General features: G+C 34.7%; 1 protein-coding gene across 3 annotated transcripts in view; it reads left to right on the top strand.

Annotated features, from left to right (window-relative positions):
- The window catches only part of MICU3 (mitochondrial calcium uptake family member 3), a 97,132-nt gene that overhangs the window by 41,066 nt on the left and 33,774 nt on the right, over positions 1 to 22,292 (top strand). For all 3 annotated transcript variants that reach the window (XM_039256282.1, XM_039256283.1, XM_039256281.1), the window contains exons 3-7: positions 3,950 to 3,981; positions 9,789 to 9,867; positions 13,465 to 13,512; positions 16,569 to 16,651; positions 19,272 to 19,343. In XM_039256282.1, the coding sequence (XP_039112213.1) occupies positions 3,950 to 3,981; positions 9,789 to 9,867; positions 13,465 to 13,512; positions 16,569 to 16,651; positions 19,272 to 19,343 (314 nt within the window). The remainder of the gene's footprint in view (positions 1 to 3,949; positions 3,982 to 9,788; positions 9,868 to 13,464; positions 13,513 to 16,568; positions 16,652 to 19,271; positions 19,344 to 22,292) is intronic.

The raw sequence follows: 22,292 nt of genomic DNA, 5'->3' as shown, positions 1-22,292 counted from the left end.
AAAATTTTTAATGTTTTAATTTATTTCTGAGAGAGAGAGAGAGACAGCGTGAGCAGGGGAGGGTCAGAGAGAGAGGGAGACACAGAATCTAAAGCAGGGTCCAGGCTCTGAGCTGTCAGCACAGAGCCTGATGCAGAGCTTGAACCCACAAACCGTGAGATCATGACCTGAGCTGAAGTCGGATGCTTAACTGACTGAGCCACCCAGGAGCCCTGGTTATTGATAATTTTTAAAATGATGTTTCAGTGTAATGATTAAGGCAAAGACCAGATTCCAAGAGTAGAAGATGAAGAGATGAAGACAGGAAGTATAAAGGACTCTCTCAAGATGTTTGGCTGCGAAGTAGAAAGAAGGGAAATCTCATCGTTGAAGTAGAGACTCTATCATGTAACATTTTGCCGGGAGACTCTGAGAACAACTAGAGAGGAGCAAACAGCTGAGATCAAGAGAGTCGGCAGTGTATTCACAGTGGTCCACTTGGGGAGTGGCTAAGGTAGTAGCCAGAGAGAAGGCTATAAATTAAGTAGGACTTGTTTTGAGGAATTGGAAGGGTGTGGTAGGGATTATAACTATGTGTTTCTTTAACCACTGTTTCCTCCCTGCCTTCCAGAAATATTTGTTGAGAACTTACCATATTCCAGATACTACATTTTGCCTTGGAATTGGGTGTTTGATACTTCTTGTCTTCTTAAAATATTTAAAGCTTCATAAATGTAGAGACTGTACGTAGAAAAGACCCTTATACAAAAATATATATGTGTTCTATACTTTTTTGTTTGATTTCATACAATGTGGATTTTTAAATATTTATTATTAAGTTAGCATAGATTTGATAAAACTATTAATATATTTTTTTAAATATCAAATGGTATTTTTGCTTCAAATTCTATAGTTTTTGTCAAACATTCTTTTTAAGTTTATTTATTTTGAGAGAGAGCGAGCACACACAAGCGGGGGAGGAGCAGACAGAAAGAGGGAGACACAGAATCCGAAGCAGGCTTCAGGTTCTGAGCTGTCAGCACAGGACCTGACACGTGGATCGAACCCACAGACCCATGAGATCACGACCTGAGCCAAAGTCAGGTGCTTAACCAACTTACCCAGGTGCCCCTCAAACTGGAACTTTTAAAATATAGTTAAGAGCAGTCACTGAAGATCAAGATATTTGTAAACACGTTTTTTAAAGTGTTGGCTTATAAAAAGAAATATTTGCCTCAGAAGAGAAAATAGGTTTCACAGACTGAATCTTATTAAATCATATATAAAAATGTATATATATGGCATGTTGAGATTATACAGATTTATATTTAAATATTTATTAGACAGACTTGTATTAACATTTTTTCTTAATGTTTATTTTTGAGAGAGAGAGAGAGAGAGCCAGAGTGCCAGAGTGTGAGTGGGGATGGGCAGAGAGAGAGGGAGACACAGAATCTGAAACAGGCTCTAGGCTCTAAGCTGTCAGCAGAGTGTGACACAGGGCTTGGACTCACAGACCATGAGATCATTACCTGAGCCAAAGTCAGATGCTTAACCGACTGGGCCACCCAGGCGCCCCTAGACAGACTTGTTTTTAAACCTTAGCATTCACTTTCTAGCTTTGAAAATTTTGTTATTTAATCTTTTGTCTCATCATTTATAAAAATAATACCAACTTGATGAGGTTTTTGAGGATTGAGAGATATTGGTTGTGCTCAGCTAGTACCAAACACGCAGTAAACACTTAATGAATGTTGGTAGCTGTCTTTTCCATTGTCACCATCATTGTCATTGTTTGAATCCATAATCATAATTAAAAACAAAATATTTGATACAATTTTATGGTGACACCAACAGGAAAGACGTGGTATGCTGTGTGAACATTTGCTTAGTAGTTATAGCTCAGGTAAATGTTAATTGAGATATTGATTATAGCTTTGTGTTTGAAACCTAGAAAATTTCTTATTTTACCTTCCTAAATTGAACCTAAAGGGTAAATTCCCCTTCTGAAACTAAAGTAAGTAGTTACTTTCATATAGCTTCGAGTATTACTTTAATTTTAGTTTTAAACATATATTTAAAAATTTCAAATATACATAAAAGTATTAAGAATATAATGAACATCAATGTATAGCTGAAGAAATAAAATATATCCAGTAGAGTTGAAGTCCCTCTTCACCCACATTATATTTATATACGTAGTAACTTCATATGAAATAAGGAATTTAGAAAGTCAGAAAACCCTTTGAAGAACAGTCTTAATGGCTCTTTAGTCTTTATAAAAAAAAAAAGCAAATAATACTGAACATGGTGACATATCCGGCAGAACGGCTATGTCTTTTGTGATTAATTTACCCTGGAAATCTTAGAAACCCTACAGAACTCAAGAGCGTGTCACTTCCTGTTCTGATAAATAGCTTCTGAACATTGCACAAGAGCACGTGTGTGAACTTTTGTACCATTTATTTTTCTTCTGTTCTCATTGCCATATTTCAAAAACAACAGAATAATAAATATTATTTACAATGTTGTGTTCATTATGGAAAGGAGGATTTCTTTATGAAGTAAATGTATTATAATTAAGGCTAAATGCTGAATTCTTCTTTATAAGCTTGTGATTTTTATCTTTTGATTACATGTTTGTATAAACTATCTTAGGTAAAGATAAACTATCTTAGGTAAAGGATGTTGTTGCTACATAGAGAAGAAATCTATCTCCATAAAAATCAGCTTGTTAAATTTTAGAATATATTTCTATCCTTCCAATCTTAAAATGACTTATTACATTGCATAAAAAAGAGAAAGTTAATGGCAAAAACTGCCTATCTTACAATCTTGGCTTTGATATACTGTTTACAAGAACTGTGGTTAATTATAAAGAAATAGCCACATTGCCATGAGGAAAAATTATTGGTTGTCATTATTGTAATGTAGCTGAAATAATTAATATTTACCAGTTCCTAACGCAGCTGTGTTATAGGACTTAATCACATAGAAACCTGGAGAGAATTCTTAGGCAGGAATTCACAGTTTTCAAATCTGAGTAAAGGAAATAGCAACGTTGGCTGTGCATTTATTCCAATATTATAAGATTTATAGTGTTTTAGATCTCCAAGGATGTGAGGAGGAATCAGAAAAAGAAAGTGAGCCCAGGAATTTTATTGAACCTTAACGCTCTTATTCCAGAAGTGATTCTTTTTTTTTTTTTTTTAAAGTTTTATTTATTTTTGAGAGAGAAATAGAGACAGTGTGAACAGGGGAGTGTCAGAGAGAGGAGACACAGAATCCGAAACAGGCTCCAGGTGCTGAGCTAGCTGGCAGCACAGAGTCTGATGTGAGGCTCAAACCCACATACCGTGAGATCATGACCCGAGCCGAAGTCGGAAGCTTAACCGACTGAGCCACCCAGGTGCCCCCAGAAGTGATTCTTAAATACAAGGAAAAAATGGAAACCAGGATGAGGGTCTCCCTCTCACATTACCTATTCTCTCCTTCCTCTTTTTCTCATTGCCCTATCCTTCCACTCTACCCTAGAGAGACCTGGCATTTGAACTATACCCAGAGATACCAGCACAGCAGAGATCGTGGGTAGTACCTAAAACTTATAATTTATGTTAATATTTTTATTCTAATATGAATATTTAATAAATACCAGTATTTGTGTTTTAAGCCTAAAAGATGTTTAACATGGAGCAAGTTAACTTGATAAATCCAGAAACCCCCAAAGTAAGATATTGATTATGGAAAATGTTTCCTATTCTACTGACATTATTTATTATACCTATTTCATAGTACGTGAAACAAATACATGAATAAAACCATATCGTGGATCTACATCTTGAAGCTAAGAGAACATTGCCTGTTAAACATAAAAGTTTTGTGTTATGAGTGGTGGTTGTAGATTGGCTACTGAATTTGGATAGACATTGCATAAAGTATTTATTTTCTAATTCTTTTATATTTATTACAGTTGCTAAGACGTGGAAGTCACTTACCAAACAGGTAGGTTAAAGCTTTTGGTGTCATATGCATACATACTATGTTTATGTATACCCACTTAGGAAAATTGCTTGGCATTACCTACTAAAACTAAAGATACACATGGCCTGTACCTAGCAGTTCTACAACAGTGTACATACGTGTACCTAGTAACGTTAAGCTTGAATATGCCCTGTGATCCAGTAATTTTACACTAGTGTGTATACCTAGAGAAGCTTATACATGCAGAAGAGGTTCACAGGAATGCTCTTAGATTATTCATAATTTATCAGAAAGACTACAATATAACATCAAGAGTAGAAGTGACAAATCAGCTTTTATATATTCATACAGTGATTACATACCAAGTGAAAAGAAATCAATTATATCAGTGCTTAACCTAGATGAATCTTGGAAACATAATGACAAAGTAAGCAATTCACAAAAACATAACTTACAATTCCATTTATATAAGGTCTAAAACTAAGGGAAAAAAAAAACCCATATTGTTTAAGGATGCAGTCAGTGGTGTGAAAACCAAGGAATGATAAGTATTAAATTCAAGACATTATTAACCTCTGGGTAAGATGAAGGAAAATATCATCAGTAAGAGCTACAAAGAGACTTCTAAAGTACTGGTAATTTTATATTTTTTAGCAATTTCTAGTTTAAATTTTAATATATTCCTTTTGTACTTTTATTTATTTATTTTTTAAATATTTTTACTTATTTCTCGGAGAGAGAGAGACAGCGTGAGCAGGGGAGGGTCAGAGAGAGAGGCAGACACAGACTCTGAAATAGGCTCCAGGCTCTGAGCTGGCAGTCAGCACAGAGCCCGACGTGGGGCTCGAACCCACGAACCGCGAGATCATGACCCAAGCGAAAGTCGGACGCTTAACCGACTAAGCCACCCAGGTGCCCCTCCTTTTGTACTTTTAAATGCATGATAAACTTCGATATTAAAAAAAAATCAGTATTAGTATAGCATTCTAGGGAAGTTTCTTAACCAGTTAAAGAGAGCCCTCCCAAAGCCTGTAGCAAACCTAGTGCTTACATGTGAAGCTTTAGACATTCTCTTTAAAATTAGATATGATACAGGGACGCCAAAGTGGCTTAGTTGATTAAACATCTGACTTTGCCTCAGGTCATGATCTCATGGTCCATGAGTTCACCCCTGTGTCCGGCTCTGGGCCGACAGCTCAGAGCCTGAAGCCTGCTTCAGATTCTCTGTCCCTCCCCCACTTGTGCTCTCCTCTTTCAAAATTAAATAAACATCAAAATAATAATAATAAAATTAGGTAAGATACAAATATGTCTGCTATCACAACTACTACTCCCTGTTTTACTACAGGTCTAAGCTAATATAGTGTATTAGTTTGCTAGGGCTGCTGTAACAAATACCAAAGCTTGGGTGGCTTAACCAACAGAAACTTATTTTCTCGCATTTCTGGAGGCTGGAAGTTCAAGATCAAGGTGTTGGCAGGGTCGGTTTCTTTGGAGGCCTCTCTCCTTGGCCTGTACATGGCTGTCTTCTGTCATCTTCACATGTTTATTGTTCTGTGCATGTCTGTATTCTGATGTCTTTTAATAAGGACACCAAGTCATATTGGATTAGGACCCACCATAATGACCTCATTTAATAATCTTAATTACCTTTTTAAAGGCTGTTTATAAATACATTCACATTCTGGTGTACTGAGAATTACAACTTCAGATGTAAATTTGAAGTGGACATAATTCAGGCTATCACATGTAATTTGACAAGAAAAAAGAAAGAAGTTCTAAGGATTAGAACAGTAGCAAGCCATATGATTGAGAGAAAAATGTAAAAATACATAGATTTCAAATGTATTCAAATTTAGTAAAAGTTTAGGAAAGTTGCTGCTGAATATAGGATCAGTTAACCAGAGTTAATAAAATGTTTCTGCACCAGCAATAGCAGTTAGAAACTGTTCTCTCAAATAAGATACTTTTCACAATAGCAACAAAAACTATTACTTCCTGTACCTAACAGATGATGTAGAAGACATTATTATATTTTTTTAAAGACATGAATAAACAGAAATAGATCATGTTCTTGGGTGATTCATTTGGAAGAGAAAGGATCCAGAATTTTCAGAACAATTCTGATAAGGAAGGAAGGGAAACAAACAAACATTAGGATGAGAATGATAAGGCCTGTCATATTAAGATTAATAACAGAACTATAATTAAAATAGTATTGTATTACTGCAAGAATTTTTTAATTAGATGAAAATAATAGGATATATAGAGTTCATAAACAGACCCAGGCAAGAAGATATGTGGGAAGATCTGTAAATCACTGGAGAAAGGATTGACCTTTAGATACTGGAATAATAGTCTTTCCAACATGGAGACAAATAAATTTAAATATCAAACTGGCCACCATATACAAAAGCAAATTTCAGATGGATTAAGTTCTTATTTTTGACAAACAAAAATTCTGAAATATTAGAAGTAAAATAAGGGAAACAAGAAGATTCATTAGATAAGACACATAAAGTAAAGCTCAAAGGAAATTCTGGCAAGTTTTATTAAATTAAGTATCAAAAACTTTGGCATACCAAGGGTGTCAACGATGCTAAAAGATGTATGATAGATTGGAGAATATGCTTGCAATATATTAACAGAAAACATTGGTGTCTTGTACTCATATAGAACTCCTGTAAATCAATAGAAAAAAGATAACCACTCAATAAGAAAAAATGAGTAAACATAGAGTGGTCAATAAATATATGTAAAGGACCTCAGTCTCACTGCTAATCAGGAATATGCAAATTAAACCAATAATATGATACTATTTCACACCTATCAGATTATCAGCTTCCAGAAATCTTACAATACCAGTAATTAGCATGGATAAGAAGAAAGAACCAATTGAGAATGTAAATTTGTATATTCACTTTCGAGAGAAATTTGTCAATATCTAATAAAGTTGAAAATACATAGTCAAAACCTCTACTTCCAGAGATGTATAATGGAAAAATAGTTACACCAGCAGTCCTGTACATGTTTTCTGTTTTCTTCTTTCTACAGCATTGATTGTAATAGCCCCCCAAAACAAAACAAAATATGTTGAGACATATATGACATATATATATATATATATATATATGTTGAGAAATGAATAAAAGAATTGTAATCTAGACATATCAAGGACAAATTCAGTGTATAATACAGAAATATGGTGAATAAATACATTAGAGCTATAGGTATCAACATGAGCCAGAATCAGGAGTCAGTTGCTTAACTGACTGAGCCACACAGGCACCCCTGCAATATAAGTCTGATGCTAACCACCCAGAATTAGTGTCAGACTCCATAGACTTAAGGACACAGTCCCCAACAAGACTGCCCTCATTTCAGATGCCAGATGCAAGTTCAAGGGTCCTGAGGCCACCCATGCTTCTGACCAACTGGCTACAAATCCAAGAGGTTCCTATAATTATCCTCAAGTTCAATAATTTCCTAGACTGACACATAACTCAGAAACATTCTATATTTATTAACAGTTTATTTTAAGGGACACAAGTCAGGACTAGCCATATGAAGAGACTTCTTGGACAGGTATAGGAGGATCCCAAACACAGACCTTCCATGCCCTGTCTCCATAGAAAGGTGTGTCTTCTCATACATCAGTGTGTTCACCAACCTGAAATCTCCACTGAGCTTGGGTGTTGAGTTTTTATTGAGGGTTCATTATCTAGGTATAATTGATTGATTCATTGGCTAAATGATTGAACTCTATCTCTATAGTCCCTTTCCCTAACCCACCTGAGAGGTAGGGAGAGCACAGAGCCCCAACCCTCTAATCCCTGGGTTATCCCATAATTTAGGTAGGACTCAAGGATATAGAGTCTCCCAGGAACCAGGGGCGAAGGCCGACCAACTTATTATTTAACACCACTATGTATAAGAGACCACGATAGGCACTGAATGGGGAGAGACGTTCCCAATCTGAGTGGAAGTATAGATTTTAATCCATTTTAAAACTTCTTAAAGTTAACAGAAGACAAGATCAGTGTTTTAATTGGATAATCTAGACCAGAAGAATCTGAATTATTACTAAAGTTAACTGCTTAGTCAGTAAAGATCTGGCCCATCATTTAGAAGTTGTGTGACCTTGGGTGAGTTTCTTATTCTCTTTAAGTCTCAGTAGAATATGCATAGTGAGGTTCATTTTTTAAAATTAAATGAGAGATTGGATTAGCCCGTTGTCAGGCACATAGAGGGCACTCAGTAAAAGGTAGCTATGATTTTTTTTTATTGTAAACTCAAGTGGAATTTAAACTAGAAGAGATGAAATTGAATACATGGAAATAGTTCAAATGGAGAAAGAGAAGTTAATATTTATATAACAGATAGGGTATACATAAAGTGTATATCATATATGCAAAATGTTCTCTTTAATCTCTTTTTAACAAAAATATTCATGAGTTTACTGTTGTTTAAGCAGTAAATATCCGGCTTCTCATTGTTATTCACATCAGAATTATTACAAGTATGCTGTTACTGCCGTATTCAGACACTTCTGATTCTCTGGCATCTGCTACTTGCAATGCAGAGATAACACTATGAAGGAAATGAAAGTAGGGTTCACAGATGGACTTCAGGGAATCCATAAATCCCCTAAAAATCTCTCTCCTGCAGTTGGCATTGCAAGGATTCCTTATTTGCCTGCTAACTCAACTTTGTAATGAAAAAAAAAAAGTTTATAATGTCACAGAATATTTTTAGATACAACCACATCAGGAAGGATTTGCCTGAACTGTTTCTCAAACTGGAATGTGTAAAAAAAAAAAAAAAACATTCACTTGGATTTCTCGTTAAAAATACAGATTCTGGTTCACTAGGTTTGGGAACTGAGATGTGCTTTTCTTGCAAGCTCCTAGGTTATGCCTGGGCTATGGGGTACCATACATTGAGTAGCAAGAATCAGGTCTGGAAATAGAAGTGGTTTCTTGTGTCTTTCAGTGTGTTACTTAGCAAGCTACCTTTTTTATTTCACGTTATTTCAGTTTATCTCACCAAATCCTTTAATAATTTTTCCAGATAATTAACCAAAATATAATTTTCATTTAATTATTTTTAACTGAGTATGCACAGTAAATTCAAAATCCTTTTAGTATCTGAGCAATGATTCAAATGTTTAAAATTTTCAAAATTAACCCACTGTGATAATTTGATTTTTAAAAGGCTGACTAAGCAATTGAAGTCTGTGGGTTTTTTTACTGAAAGTAAACTGTTTTTTAACTTAAAGTTAAAATTAGAAAAAAAAAAAATTGAAACCGTGGCCACCACAACTTGGTACAAGTCCTGCTTCATCTTCTGTCAACATTCATTAAGTCACTACTAAAATATTCTTCATTCTTTCCCAATATGATCCTCTCTCCACTTACTTCTTCCAGCTCCTTAAATCCAAGAGGGCCCAGAGAAGAGACAAAATGTGACCCAGTTCATCATCTCTGACCTTGATAAGGAAATCCACCCTAATTACCACTTATGAAACTCAGTGTTTTATCTTAAATTGATTATTTTACATGTATTCCTCCAATTGCTAAACTTACCCTAAATTTTTGGTAGCTCTAATTGAATTTAATGTAGCTTCTTTATTATTTATTTTATGTGTAGACTGTGGGCAAATATTAGGTGTTGTGGCTGAATGACCACGGGTATAGAATAGAATAAATTCAACCGTGTCTGAGGTCCTTTAAGTGAAGAAATTTTTTTGCATAGGCATTTAAATACTTATCTATTTTATAAGTAAGTGGCTTACGTGTTAATCAGTATTATGATACATTATGTCATAGGAATTAAATCAAATGCTCTCAGAAACACCACCAGTTTGGAAAGGATCATCAAAGCTTTTTCGCAGTCTTAAAGAAAGAGGTAAGTCAGTTTTAGTTCTTATGCATTTTTAAATGGAGACTGTGTTATTTATACTGTTTGTATATATTTTTTCCTTTTAAAGTAATTTTATACTAACATGTGAGTTTTTGTGTGTATGCATAGAGAAAAATACTAAAATATTAATAATGATTGTTTCTGGGTAGTGAGATTAAAGGTGGTTCTTATTTTTATATATATAGTTTGTGTCTTTCAAATTTTTGCAACAAAGGGAACTTTCATTGTTACAAAAATTATTTTTTAAATGTATTAAGTGTAGTTACAGTTACTTACAGAAATGCTTTTTTAAAAATACTGATCTCCAAGTACTTCCATTTTACTTTCAGGGGAGTATAGATATTTAAAAATGTAATCAGTATGAAAAACTTACTGGATATCTTTTGGCCACCCAGTTTGAACATGTTTCTTTTAAAAACAACACTCATTGTAAAATCCATCTGTTTTAACCTGTATTAGCTATATCTAATAGCTAGTATTCATAGAATCATACACTTCCTTGCAGTCAAATTGTACAGCTTTTATTGCAGTTTTCTTTTACACTGTACTTTTTGTACATATTTATAGAGAAGACTGATGAATAAAATCTCTTTAATCTTAAAAAGGAACTTTTCTTATAAATATACTTTTTTACATTCTCAAGTATAAGAATATATAAAATAAAAATGTTAAAGAAAGTATATGAATAGTTACCTTTTTCATTTTCATCAATAGATATTCGTTTGAAAATAATTATATATACTCTAGCATGAAGACAAATATTTTAAAGACGTAGTTATAGTCTATTTATTTGAGTGATTCACATGGACTCTGAAAGGGGTTCACACTTTACCTTTTATTATAAGATTTTTCATAACTAGGGTTTTGAAATCTTTGCAAAATCAGGGCCATGGTATCTTTAGAACTCTTAGAATTTTTTTCCTAGAAGTTGTCTTAAAGATTGTCATTCAAATCTTAGGGTGGGATGATAGGATCAGGAAAATTCAAAGCTCAGAAAGAGAAGTTAGCAAATTTAAAAATACTTACTTAATACCTCTCATGGGAAAATACAAATTGGATCAAGTATAATTTAAGAAAAATAGATGCATGGAAGAAGGAAATTCTTTGTAGTTAAGGAGAGCGTTAAATCTGGAAACCCTGGGTGTAGACCTGTTCTAATCTTCTGTATGTTGTATGCATATCTGCATGTTTTTCGGGAGTGATGAGCTATTCAGTGCTATCCCACAGAAGGATCTGTGTAGTGATGAAAGTGCAGTCTGTGTTGTCTCCCGTAGTAGCCTTTAGCCAATGTGGCTTTTAAGGATCTGAAAATGTGGCTACTGTAACTGAGGGAGTAAATATTTTATTGCATTTAATTTTAACTGCTTTAAGTAGCCACATCTGGCCAATGGCTACCCTGTAGGACAGTGCAGAGCTATGTCACTGTGATTGGATTATTGAAGCAATCCTTATACCCAGAAAGTTTTAGAACCATTAGGTTAGGTGAAGTAGAATGTTACAGCCAGCCTTGTTTTTTTTATAAATAGGTTTAAGTGGTGAAGGAATTTTAAAGCCAAATCTTTAGAGCTTAAAGATTACTTTACAAGTGAATTATATCTACTTAAAATATTGCCCAGCAAGAAAATGCAGTTTTACAAAAAATTAACTGAAATGCAACATTGATGAAAACATATTATCCAAACTTAGTCATAACAGCTGTCTTACAAAAAAATTAATTGAAATGCAACAGGTATGAAAACATATTATCTAGACTTAGTCATAATAGCCAACTGTAGTGTATTGTGATAAAGGAACTAAACCCTGTAATGTTTTTTAAGGAACTTCCTTTAGAACTTTTTTGTATTGAATTTTCAAAAGAAACCTAGTTGGCATCTTTTTCACCCTCCTTTTTTAAAGATCACAGCATTTTTATATGCTTAGGAAATGTATTTATTTTATTTTTTGATCTTGGGTGGCCTTAAAATAAATTGAAGGGGCAGTATGGTAGTTTTCCATTTTTGTAATTGGAAAGCCTTAAGAATCTACAGGTCATGTTTAGCAGTATTTTCTCTTTCCCTTGATCATTTTTATTAAATTATATCATGAGCTTCACTTTGTTCCCCTTGCCTGTGGATTACACCACCTCAGAAACCATTTGGTTCTACAGATGGGTATCTGCCATGATAATTGTGATCAGTGCTCTCACTGTTAAGTACTCCTCCTTCCCTGAGGGAAATCTTGAGCTAATTATCAAATAAAAGATGTGTAGTAGTTATTAAACTTCTTTATGCCAACCAGCATTTCCTCTGTATTTCACCAGGTCAATCAGAAGAACAACAGTCAGTGAGATGAGATTGTAAAGACGTAGAGCTTCTTTCTCCATCCCATTTCCCTTTCTTTCTCTCTTTCTTCCTTTCTCCCTCTCTCTCTTTCTCTCCTTCTTTCTGTCTTTCTTTTTTCTTTCTCTTTCTTTCTTCTTTATTTTTTTTTGAGGGATCCCTATAGAATCTAGGTATTGTACCTTTATATACATTGACCATTCCAGAATCTTTCTCCCATAACATTCATGGCAGCCAACCAGAACTATCTGCCTATAGGTCACAATATTGTAGTATAAACAAAAGAAGGGAATGCTTTCACAGGGCTTCTAGCTAGTTCCCTTCAAGTCTTCTGACAAACTGCCTGACAGTGACTCCTCTTCTCTTTGTTCTGTTACAAAGAGGGTAGCCTCAAAGAGCATCAGGTAAAATGGAGTTTCAGGGTTCACGATCTGATTATTTAAGGATTTTTGTATACCCTTTTACCAAACTTTAGGACTATCTGATATCTGGAGAAGTGTTAATTGACTTATTCCTGATTTTAATTTTCTCAGGATCCTCTTGGAAACTCAGTGAAGCATGAATTCTAGTTTGGGGTGCTATGTCCAAAAGTAAGAATTTGAGTAACAGAATGTATATTTTTATTTATGCCAAACAAACACCTTTTAAGCTTTGTAATTCTGGGATTATACAGAACTCAGGATGCAGTATTCAGAAAGTATAAGCCATTTAATTGAAACAATTTCTTAGAGTACATTTAATAGAAGCATTAAGTTTGTAAAGAGTAAGAAATGATAACTTGAAAGCAGACAAGTTATAAATATAGCTTCATTTTTTAATGCAATACAGAAATCAGATTTGTTAATAAATAAGAATATCTAAATGTTTTTTCCAAGAGTTACTAAAAAGTAATTGAGCACTTTACAGTTTAACCATTTTCAGCCTTTTTATTTTATGCTAGATTCATCCATTGAAAATCAGCAGCAAGTTTACAGGCAGCTATACGTAAACATTATAATTTTGCTTTCTTTGTCAGTATATCTAGGAGTATCAATGGGAATTTTGCATGGGTTCTACAGAGGCATTGTGAATCAAATTAAAATCAGTTTGGGGTTTTTTTTGCCGTGATTTTATAATAATAGTTTAGTCGTGCTTAAAATAAAACTTAGCATGTTCTTTAAAGTGGTAAGTTCCTTATTAATATTACATAATGTAATAATATTCTACTTGATATATATAAAGTAATATTTTACATATAGCATTACTAATACTATTTTTCTTCTAGGTGTGATTTCTTACACAGAATATCTTTTTCTTTTATGTATTTTAACAAGTAAGTGCCTCATTAAGTCTATTTTTCGATCTATTTTTCTTTTTTAATCAAAATCTTGGAAAACAAATCTTGGATTCTCTTACTACTGAAAATCACTTTAGGTTTATCCATGGTTATTTTGCAAAAATCAGCAAATACTAAGCATAGCATTATCAAGAGGCAAAAACGTAAATATTTTTATGGCTTATGGAATAGTAACAAAATGCTCATAAATTATAAATTTTATATCATATATTAATCCTTGTGGTTTAATCTACATGGACGCCTAAAGATCAAGTCATATAGCAGTTTGTAAATTTTCTGCCGCGCTCATGGAAATCACATTTTTTTTATAGTTTTTTTTAATGTTTATTTATTTTTGAGAAACAGAGAGATAGCATGAGCAGAGATGGGGCAGAGAGAGAGGGAGACACAGAATGGGAAGCAGGCTTCAGGCTCTGAGCTGTCAGCACAGAGCCCAATGCAGAGCTCGAACCCACAAACTGCGAGATCATGACCTGAGCCAAAGTAGGACGCCCAACCAACTGAGCCACCCAGTCGCCCTGGAAATCACATATTTTTAAAGACCAGTGTGAAAGAATGAGTCTTTTAACTAGTGAGTTACCCATGTCTGAACACCCATCATCATTCTGAAAAGCTTTGTTATTCTCTTCCTCTCATCTGCAGCAGTTTTTATGAAATACGTGGAGGGCTTACTAATGTTTTTAGTTAAATTTCATTGCATTTAATGCAGGAACTTACCTGCTCTAGCTCACTGTGCTCCAGCCACCTGGCTTTTGTGTTCCTTGAATTCTCACCTCAGGAATTTGTATTCTCTGCTCTCTTTGCCATCAGTGCTTTTTTCCCTCAAGATCCTCATGATAATAAACATTATCCAGGTTTCCTTTGAAATGTGAAATGTGAACCCTTCTTGACCATTCTCCCTGAAGTATCTCCATCTCCTACCTCTCCCTTTTTCTCCCTTTACCATGCTTGGTTTTCTTCACAGCACTTAAAACTGAAAGCATTTGTTTATTGGTTGACGTGTTCTTGTCTTTCTCCCCATACTTGAATGCAAGGTACATGAGGCAAAGGTTTTCTCTTTTTGTCCATTTCTGTATCAAGAACAGTGTCTAGCACATGGTAGACTCTCAAAAAACTAGTTGGTGAATGAGTGAAAAAGAGTAAATGAGAGAATATCACTAGAGGGATTTCTGTTTGTGGGGATTTGTGGAAATGTATGAGAATAAGGACATCAGTGAAACCCTGTTATTAGAAACAAGTCTATGATTAGGAAATTCAGAGCCATTGTGTTATTCTAAATTTAGTAATGAATGATGTTATGTTGGAATTTGGTCATAGGAAGTTTGGGGGGATGTACGTGTGTACATGTGTACTTCCAAAATTATCATCTTTTATTCTTGTATTTTTTTCTTTTGGACTCAAAATGAAATTGAAATTAAAATGTTGGTGTTGAAGAACAAGAAGTGTTGTGTGGTTAGTGATATGACTATCTGATGTTGTTCCAGACTGGAAAGCCATTATGATTCAAGCCCAGTCAATGATGAATACTCCATGGAAATTAAAGGAGTGCCAGCCAGAAACGTGTTAAGAAGCTATGTTGTTAGCTAGAACAACTTTGGTTGCAAAACCATTCGTTTTTGCATACCTAACCCAGCAGAATGATAGACAAGAATATAACAGAACTGGTTAGGAAAGCCACTTGTTGAGGTGGGACCTGGTGTGGTTAAATGTGTAGGGAAAAATACCTGGTGGTTTTGCTTACATGGAAAGGTTAGGATCTTTGGATGCAGTGAATCTTCCTTTGGAGTTCAAGACCCATTTCAGAAACTTGTAGGAATTTGCATTGAAAAATTATGGATGTTTTATAGGTTAGAATCAAGATAAATGTGAAAACAGGGCTGGCAGAAAGTGGGCTAGGGAATCTATGTTACCTGTCTACAGTTTTCTCTTCTTTGCTTGTTATTATTTTTAACTTTATTTTCCCTTCCAAACAATACTTGTGAGGACTTCCTTTCTATGTGTGTTTTCAGAATCACCTTAAAGCTTAAGACTTGGTTATTAAAGATGATGAAATTTTTATTTCTTTTTCAACTGAATGCTAATGAAAGTAAGTTTAGATTCCTAAACTATGAGCAAGAATGAGCTTGCATATAAGACTGGCTTCTGTTTCCATTATTTTCAGAGACCACTATTACCAGTTAAGAAAGTAGGGTAACTTGCTTCTCTTTTGATAGCTACAATGTTTTACAACAGGTAATGCCAAATGTATCTGTGGAAGGCTTCTCTTAAAAACTTTTTTCCAGTCATCTCAAAAGAAAGGGTCAGATGTTTCTAAAAGGCATGTGTACTGAGCTCCTCTTTGAAGGACGTGTTCAAATTTTCTTCTCTATGCTTTCGAAGGGAAAAGAGATTGAACCTCATAAGATTCATAACATCAAAGCAGTTCTTAGTGTGTAAAAGTGTGTCTTCCTCAGAAAAGCAATTGTTCCTTGTATGTGGCGGGGGGATTGAGATCTATTCTAGCCTGTTTGATTTTATATTTCTGTTGTTGAGTCTTCTAGAGGTTTAAACCCAGATATGTAATATCTTGTGCTTGACATTTATTTTCATAGGTCATTTCAAATATGATTTTCCTAAGAATTAGAACTGGTCCATTGTGTCATGTTTTAATTTTTTTCTTTTGCTCTAAGTATTTGAACATATGTGATAATTTGATATTTCCTTTTAAAAGAACTGACAGACTTTGGATAACAAAAAAAAGTAATTTATTTTTGGACGTAAGGTAGTTCAATTTTACTGTCTATGCTATGCAACAGTTACCACACAAATACTTCTAGAGTGTAGTATCAGTTTTGTTACTAACTATGCTCATACATGAAGCAGAAATATGTATACATATATAGCTTTTATTATATTTAATTAATAATAACAAGCTGCTTTTAAATCTTTGGTTAAAGAAAGTATTTTTGTACAGAATAAACATAACTGCTTACAACCATACTTTATAAACATTTTTCCATTTCAGAAGTACTTTTCTTTTTTTTTTTTGACAGAGCCACATGCAGGTTTTAGAATAGCTTTCAACATGTTTGACACTGATGGCAATGAGATGGTGGATAAAAAGGAGTTTTTGGTGGTATGTACATTATATTCTGGATTTTATCAATAGTTAAATATTATTTATTTATATTCCTATGTTTTTGCATTATTTGAAATAATGTAGAAGGAAGAATGAAAAATTTATGCTTTCACCTTAATTTAATAAAGAAGTATATTCTGTGTACTTTAAATAATTTTCATATTATAAAAAATATAAATTATATCCATTATATAAAGGTGATTATAGTTGTGACATGTTTTCTGAACTTTGAAATGAGTCTGCTATTTCCCAGTGGGTGGATAACGGGCAGTCTGGAGGTGTTGTCTGCACTCAGTTCTTTCAGACCCCATCTTCTCAGCAGCCACAGCCCCAGCTCTTTGCTGCGGGAACTACCCTTGTTTCTCATGATGGGATCTGTGATTTTCCTTTCTGCTTTTCTCTTCCATTCATTATTGCCTTATATTTTCAGTCTGGTCCCCATTTTCCTATTCCCTTCTGCCTTTGAACAAGGGCTGGTGCAAAAAAGTGGGAGGAGTAAAATTGTCCTTAGGTCTTCAACTTCAGTCTTTCTCACCTGCCCGACACAGGACTGGTGCTAGTATGGCAACATCACAGCTCCTCACTTATCTTACCACCTCCCACTTCTAGAATTTTCTGTGTCTTTTCACCCACAGATTCTGTATCTACTACTGTGGCAAAGTTTCTGGGTTTTTTCCTTAAAGTAGAGATCCTTACAGTAACAAAGTGTACCCTTAGCTTTTATATTTAACTCTGTATGTACCTCTATTTCCTAGTAAAAAGAAAAGGGAAAGATGGCATATAAATAGCCGTTTTTATTTTCCATTTTCCTTTGTAACCAGCCATTAAAAATCCCTCAGAAAAACTCCTGAACAGCCTAGTATTCTCCTCAGAGGCTGGAACATGGAAGAGAAACTATGAAATCATTCTTTTCTGTGTTAGGAAAGAGAAGAGATAAAAATCCTTGTCGAAAGCTAATTAGTAGCCCTTCAAAAGGAAGCAAGCCTCTACTTGCTGGGATCTGCCAGATGGCTTCCTCTGACACCCATGCAGCCCTTGCCTCCCTCTGACACCCACGCAGCCCTCGGCAGGGCAGTGCCTGAGCCAGGCCATCGGGCAGGAACGGGAACCACGAAGGACCCCTCATTCCGATGTTTCCCAGGATGGGGGGTGGGGGCCGGTAAGAGTTTTCAGGTTCAGTGCAAAGGTAGAGGTATGTTCCTAACATTCAAAAGTGAACATAATCGTTTAATACGTTTTTGTTATGATGGCATAAAACTGTATTTTAGGACTTTCAGAATGGGACTAGTACTCTAATTTTATTAAACTTTCTGTAGCAACTTCCAAGTTCTAACTCATCGACTAAAAGTGTAACTTTTGGAACTCAGTCCATTGAAAGTTGTCTGTGTAGACATCCTTTGGAATGTTGTCTGTGGAGGGGAGGTAAAAACGTTCAGCAGGACTGCTGCCTCCCCCCTTGACTCTTGTAAAAGCCGGGTGTGCTTTGTGCCTTTGCGGTGGCTGTGTTGCTGCCTCAGATGGGATGGCTTTTGTTTGTTGTTTTAGTTTGTAAACAGCAAAGAATTCCTGAAAGCAGGAGGTAGAGTTGAGCTAACTTACTTGTCGGAGTCTAAAATCTAGGATTGTCCTGCCTATTTATAAAATGACTATTAATAACCTTTGCTAAAAAACTCTTTTCACAAAGAAAAAGTGTGGACATAAATGCACTTGTTAAAATCATTTATATTATGTACTGTATTTGTATTATTACGTGTGTTGGGAGGTAATACATTTCATTTGGTTTTCAACTATTGCCTTACAAGATGAAGAGTTAAGATACCTGTTTAAGTTATACAGACAAGAATACTGACCTCACCAGAAAGCTGTGATAGAGGTAGGCCTAGGCTCCCATTTGTAAAATAGGATTTTAAAGAGGAAATAATACCATCAGTAATAATAAACAACATCTCTTGAGAAGTTACTTTGTGATAGACAGCATGCCGAGTAACTATCTGTAATACTTAACTCTGCATAACATACTTACAAGACCTGGCGATTATACCTCAATAAAGCTGGAGAAAAAAATATTCCATAAGGTAAGGAATTATCTCCTTGTTCCAGATATGGAAAACATTCCTTGAATCATTAGAGTAACTTACTCAAGGGGTTATAGGCAGAGCCCTTGTGCCCACCAATGTTCAGTTAGTTGAAAGGGACTTTAGAGGCCATCCTCATTTCACATGTGAGCAAATTGGAGCCTCATGAGGGATGAGTGACCTGTTCACCATCATCAAGTTAGCATGTGACAGAAGGTGGGCTGCCACCCAGAATCCTGAATTCTATTCCAGTTTTGTCTATATCCCAGTAGGCTTTTTTTATTTGTGGGTCACAGACTCCCTGTCTTTATGTCTTAGAGATAAAATAAAGCTATAATTTTGTACATTTAACTTAACCACAGCTTGCCAGTAGCAGAGGATGTGCTTTCTTTTACTCAGGAAAAAAAAATGGTATCAAAAGATACATCTGTAGTGGTATGAGTGTTCTCGGTAGATATTTTTAGAATATACCTAGCACAGGGTGGTAAGTAGGGACCCAGAAACGCACTGCATATTTGATTCTTGATCACTTTTTTTGTCAGCTTCAAGAGATATTCAGGAAAAAAAATGAAAAGAGAGAAACCAAAGGAGATGAAGAGAAGCGTGCAGCGCTGGTAAGAATAATTCTTAAGTATTAATTCTTAAGAATAATTAATTCTTAAGAATTAAGAATAATTCTTAGTAGGGTCAGGTGGCTCTTCTAGCTGAGAGTCCTTTTATCTGTGCTGAGAAAGAATAACTGCAGTCTGTAACTTTGCAGGAAAGTTCTAAAGTCCCTCTCAGGAAAATGTTCTAAAGTTCTTATGTAGAAAGACTGCTTCAGATTTCTATGCATCTATATCAATATTATATCAAATATTGATATCAAACATCTGTGTCCATAATCACACTCATCTTATCATTTTCATCCATATTGTTGTTTTCCACGAGATTTGAAGGGTATACCATATAATAGATGAATACAGATCATTATGCATGAACAAATTTAAAGGTGAATTGCAAAGATTTAATTCTACATGTGACTGACTTTAGTGGCACTATAACAATATGAATGTTGAAGCAAAACCAAGGAAACAATACATTTTGTTTAAAATTCTTAGAAATAAGAGATTCTTCTGGGATGAGTAATGTTTTCAGCCTACCCTGAAGGTAGAGTTAAGTAGCCTTTCCCTCCATTTTCCTACCAGTTTTCTTTTTTGTTTGTCCCAAGTATTTCCGCCTGACAGTATCCTGGGTTCACATAATACAAATAACAGGTACTGAGACCTTACTTTCAGGGACGGTACTGGATGCTCTGCATGCACCTTCTCAGTCAGTCTACCAATTAAATTAGTTCTCTTTCTATCTGTAATTCTGGCAAAGCCAAGATTTGAGTCCATGGCTGGGCAGCTCCCAAACTGTACTTGAACCATTATAGCTTATTTCTTTGTTCCTTACATAGTAGAAACACAATTTTGTTGAGATGTAAATGATGATTGTTTCATTTTAAGTTAGTGGGTCTGTACAGGAGTTTAGTTGGTCTACCTGGAATTCAAAACTTCAGAGAGCTGCAGCATTTTTTATTATTCTCCTTATTATAAGGGTATGTATCACTTTTTTTTTTTAAACATGTATTGTCTGCAGCAGATGGTGCCATATTTAATTCCAATGGATTAAGTGTGTATTTATATTTACATTAATAAAAGCAGATTATCAGGATTATGAGCTACATATTATTTCATAGGATATTTGACTATAATTATCAATTTTTGTTGAGTCACTTTCAATATTCTAGTTGACAAAGTTTATGGAGGATACTCTTAGAAAATCAAAGAGCTGGTTATAATGTTAGTCAGGTATTAAAAGAGGCATTATGAGTTCTATAATTCAGGTTTCATGGTTTTCAAATTATAGTTAATAAATCCCATATGAATAGCTCCATAATGCCATTTTTTTAGAGTATTAGCAAATAACATGAGAGAATTAAATAGCTTTGTAAATTTTCTTTTCTGTAGATAATATTTCGAAGGTGTAAGCAGTTGCTTTAATTTTGGTAGATTAACTATATTTAACTGGATATGCAAATTGTTAATAAAATATCACTGAGAAGGTTGAATTATGTTGATTAGTCTTTTGCTATACCTCAGGAACAGAAAAGATAGTATTTCAGAGGACAGAAATTTAACTGGTTTTTTGGGAGTATATTGAAACACAATGTTTACATTAGTTTCAAAAAATTAAGTTTTGTTTATTTATTTATACTGCTTTCAGAAAGGGCTTGTGAATCTTCCAGGGAAAACACAGTGTTGTTCTAATCATTAACATTTATTAAAATACTTAAGTAAAGGGAAAGAGGTAAGGGAGAAATGATAGCAGACAAACCACATAGGGAAAAGCTACATTGTCAGCACAAAGCTTGGCTCTGAACCTTATTGCAGCCCAGGAAAAGTAAATTTAATGCTGATTTAATGCAAATAGTTCATAATAGTGATACAGTAAAACCTTATTAACTTGGATGAATTAGGGAAAGTCTATCTGAATTATGAAATGTAAGTTATGTCAGGATACCCTAAATTGTATAATTTTATATGCATGTAGGTCAGTGAAGCTTTCTCCAGCAAATATATGGAGAATTGTTTCAAAGAACAGATAAAAATGACTTAAGAGTAATATACTGTATAGCGCGTTTATTTGTAAAGAAACACTAAAGCCATTGATCTCCACAGTACTTCATAGGTGTTTATCTTACAAAGTTTAATTAGTGCTCTTGAAATTTATTTATATAATTTAGCTATCAGTACTGTTCCTTAAAACAATTCAGACATAATCTTTAGGCAACCTCTGAACTAAATAGCACTCTAAGACAGTACAGTTCTGTAATTTATTGTTAATAGTTGCCATATTTTACATAATGCAGATCTGAACTGGTAAGATTTTTGAATTTTTAAGCAATGGAAATTTAGCTTATAGTGAAAATATATTGATTACGTTAGAAAGAAAGTATAACACAGGCTCAGGAGCCAGATTTTCACAGTTGGAGTATCAGCTCTGCCATTCACTATCTGGCTGACCTTGAACAGGTCCTTAACCTCTGTGTGCCTTAGTGTCTTCATTTGTACGATGGAGATAATAGGAGTAATGGCCACATGTGGTTGTCATGGGGATTAAATGAACTAAAACATGTAGCCACTTGACAGCCTATGAAATATATTAAATCCTCATGAAATAAGACTATGCTATGGAAGTGAGGAGGGAAACAACATTTCTTGAGACACCGTGATATCGCCATTATCAGTGTGACTCCCATTCAGTCCTCATTACATTTCTGCAGGTAAGTGTCATGCTGTTTCACAGAAGAGGGCGCCATCGTAGAGAGCTTCAGTGACTTGTCTCAGGGCACGGCACCAACAAGAGCAGAACCAGATCCCACTGCAGGTGTCTCATACCATTTCCACTGCCATGCTGCTACATCCAGAGTTTTCCCCTAATCCGTATGGGATTGCTGACGCATGTCTAAATAAAACCATGTACTTCAGAGGAGTGTTGTACTCAAAGCAGTAGTTCTCTCAGAAAGTTAAAGTGAA

This window comes from Hyaena hyaena, unplaced genomic scaffold, assembly GCF_003009895.1.
Source record: "Hyaena hyaena isolate Hyena2069 unplaced genomic scaffold, ASM300989v1 scaffold_562, whole genome shotgun sequence".
Classification (NCBI taxonomy): Eukaryota; Metazoa; Chordata; class Mammalia; order Carnivora; family Hyaenidae; genus Hyaena; species Hyaena hyaena.
Note: the sequence above shows the minus strand (reverse complement) of the source record. Positions and strands in the feature narration are given on the sequence as shown.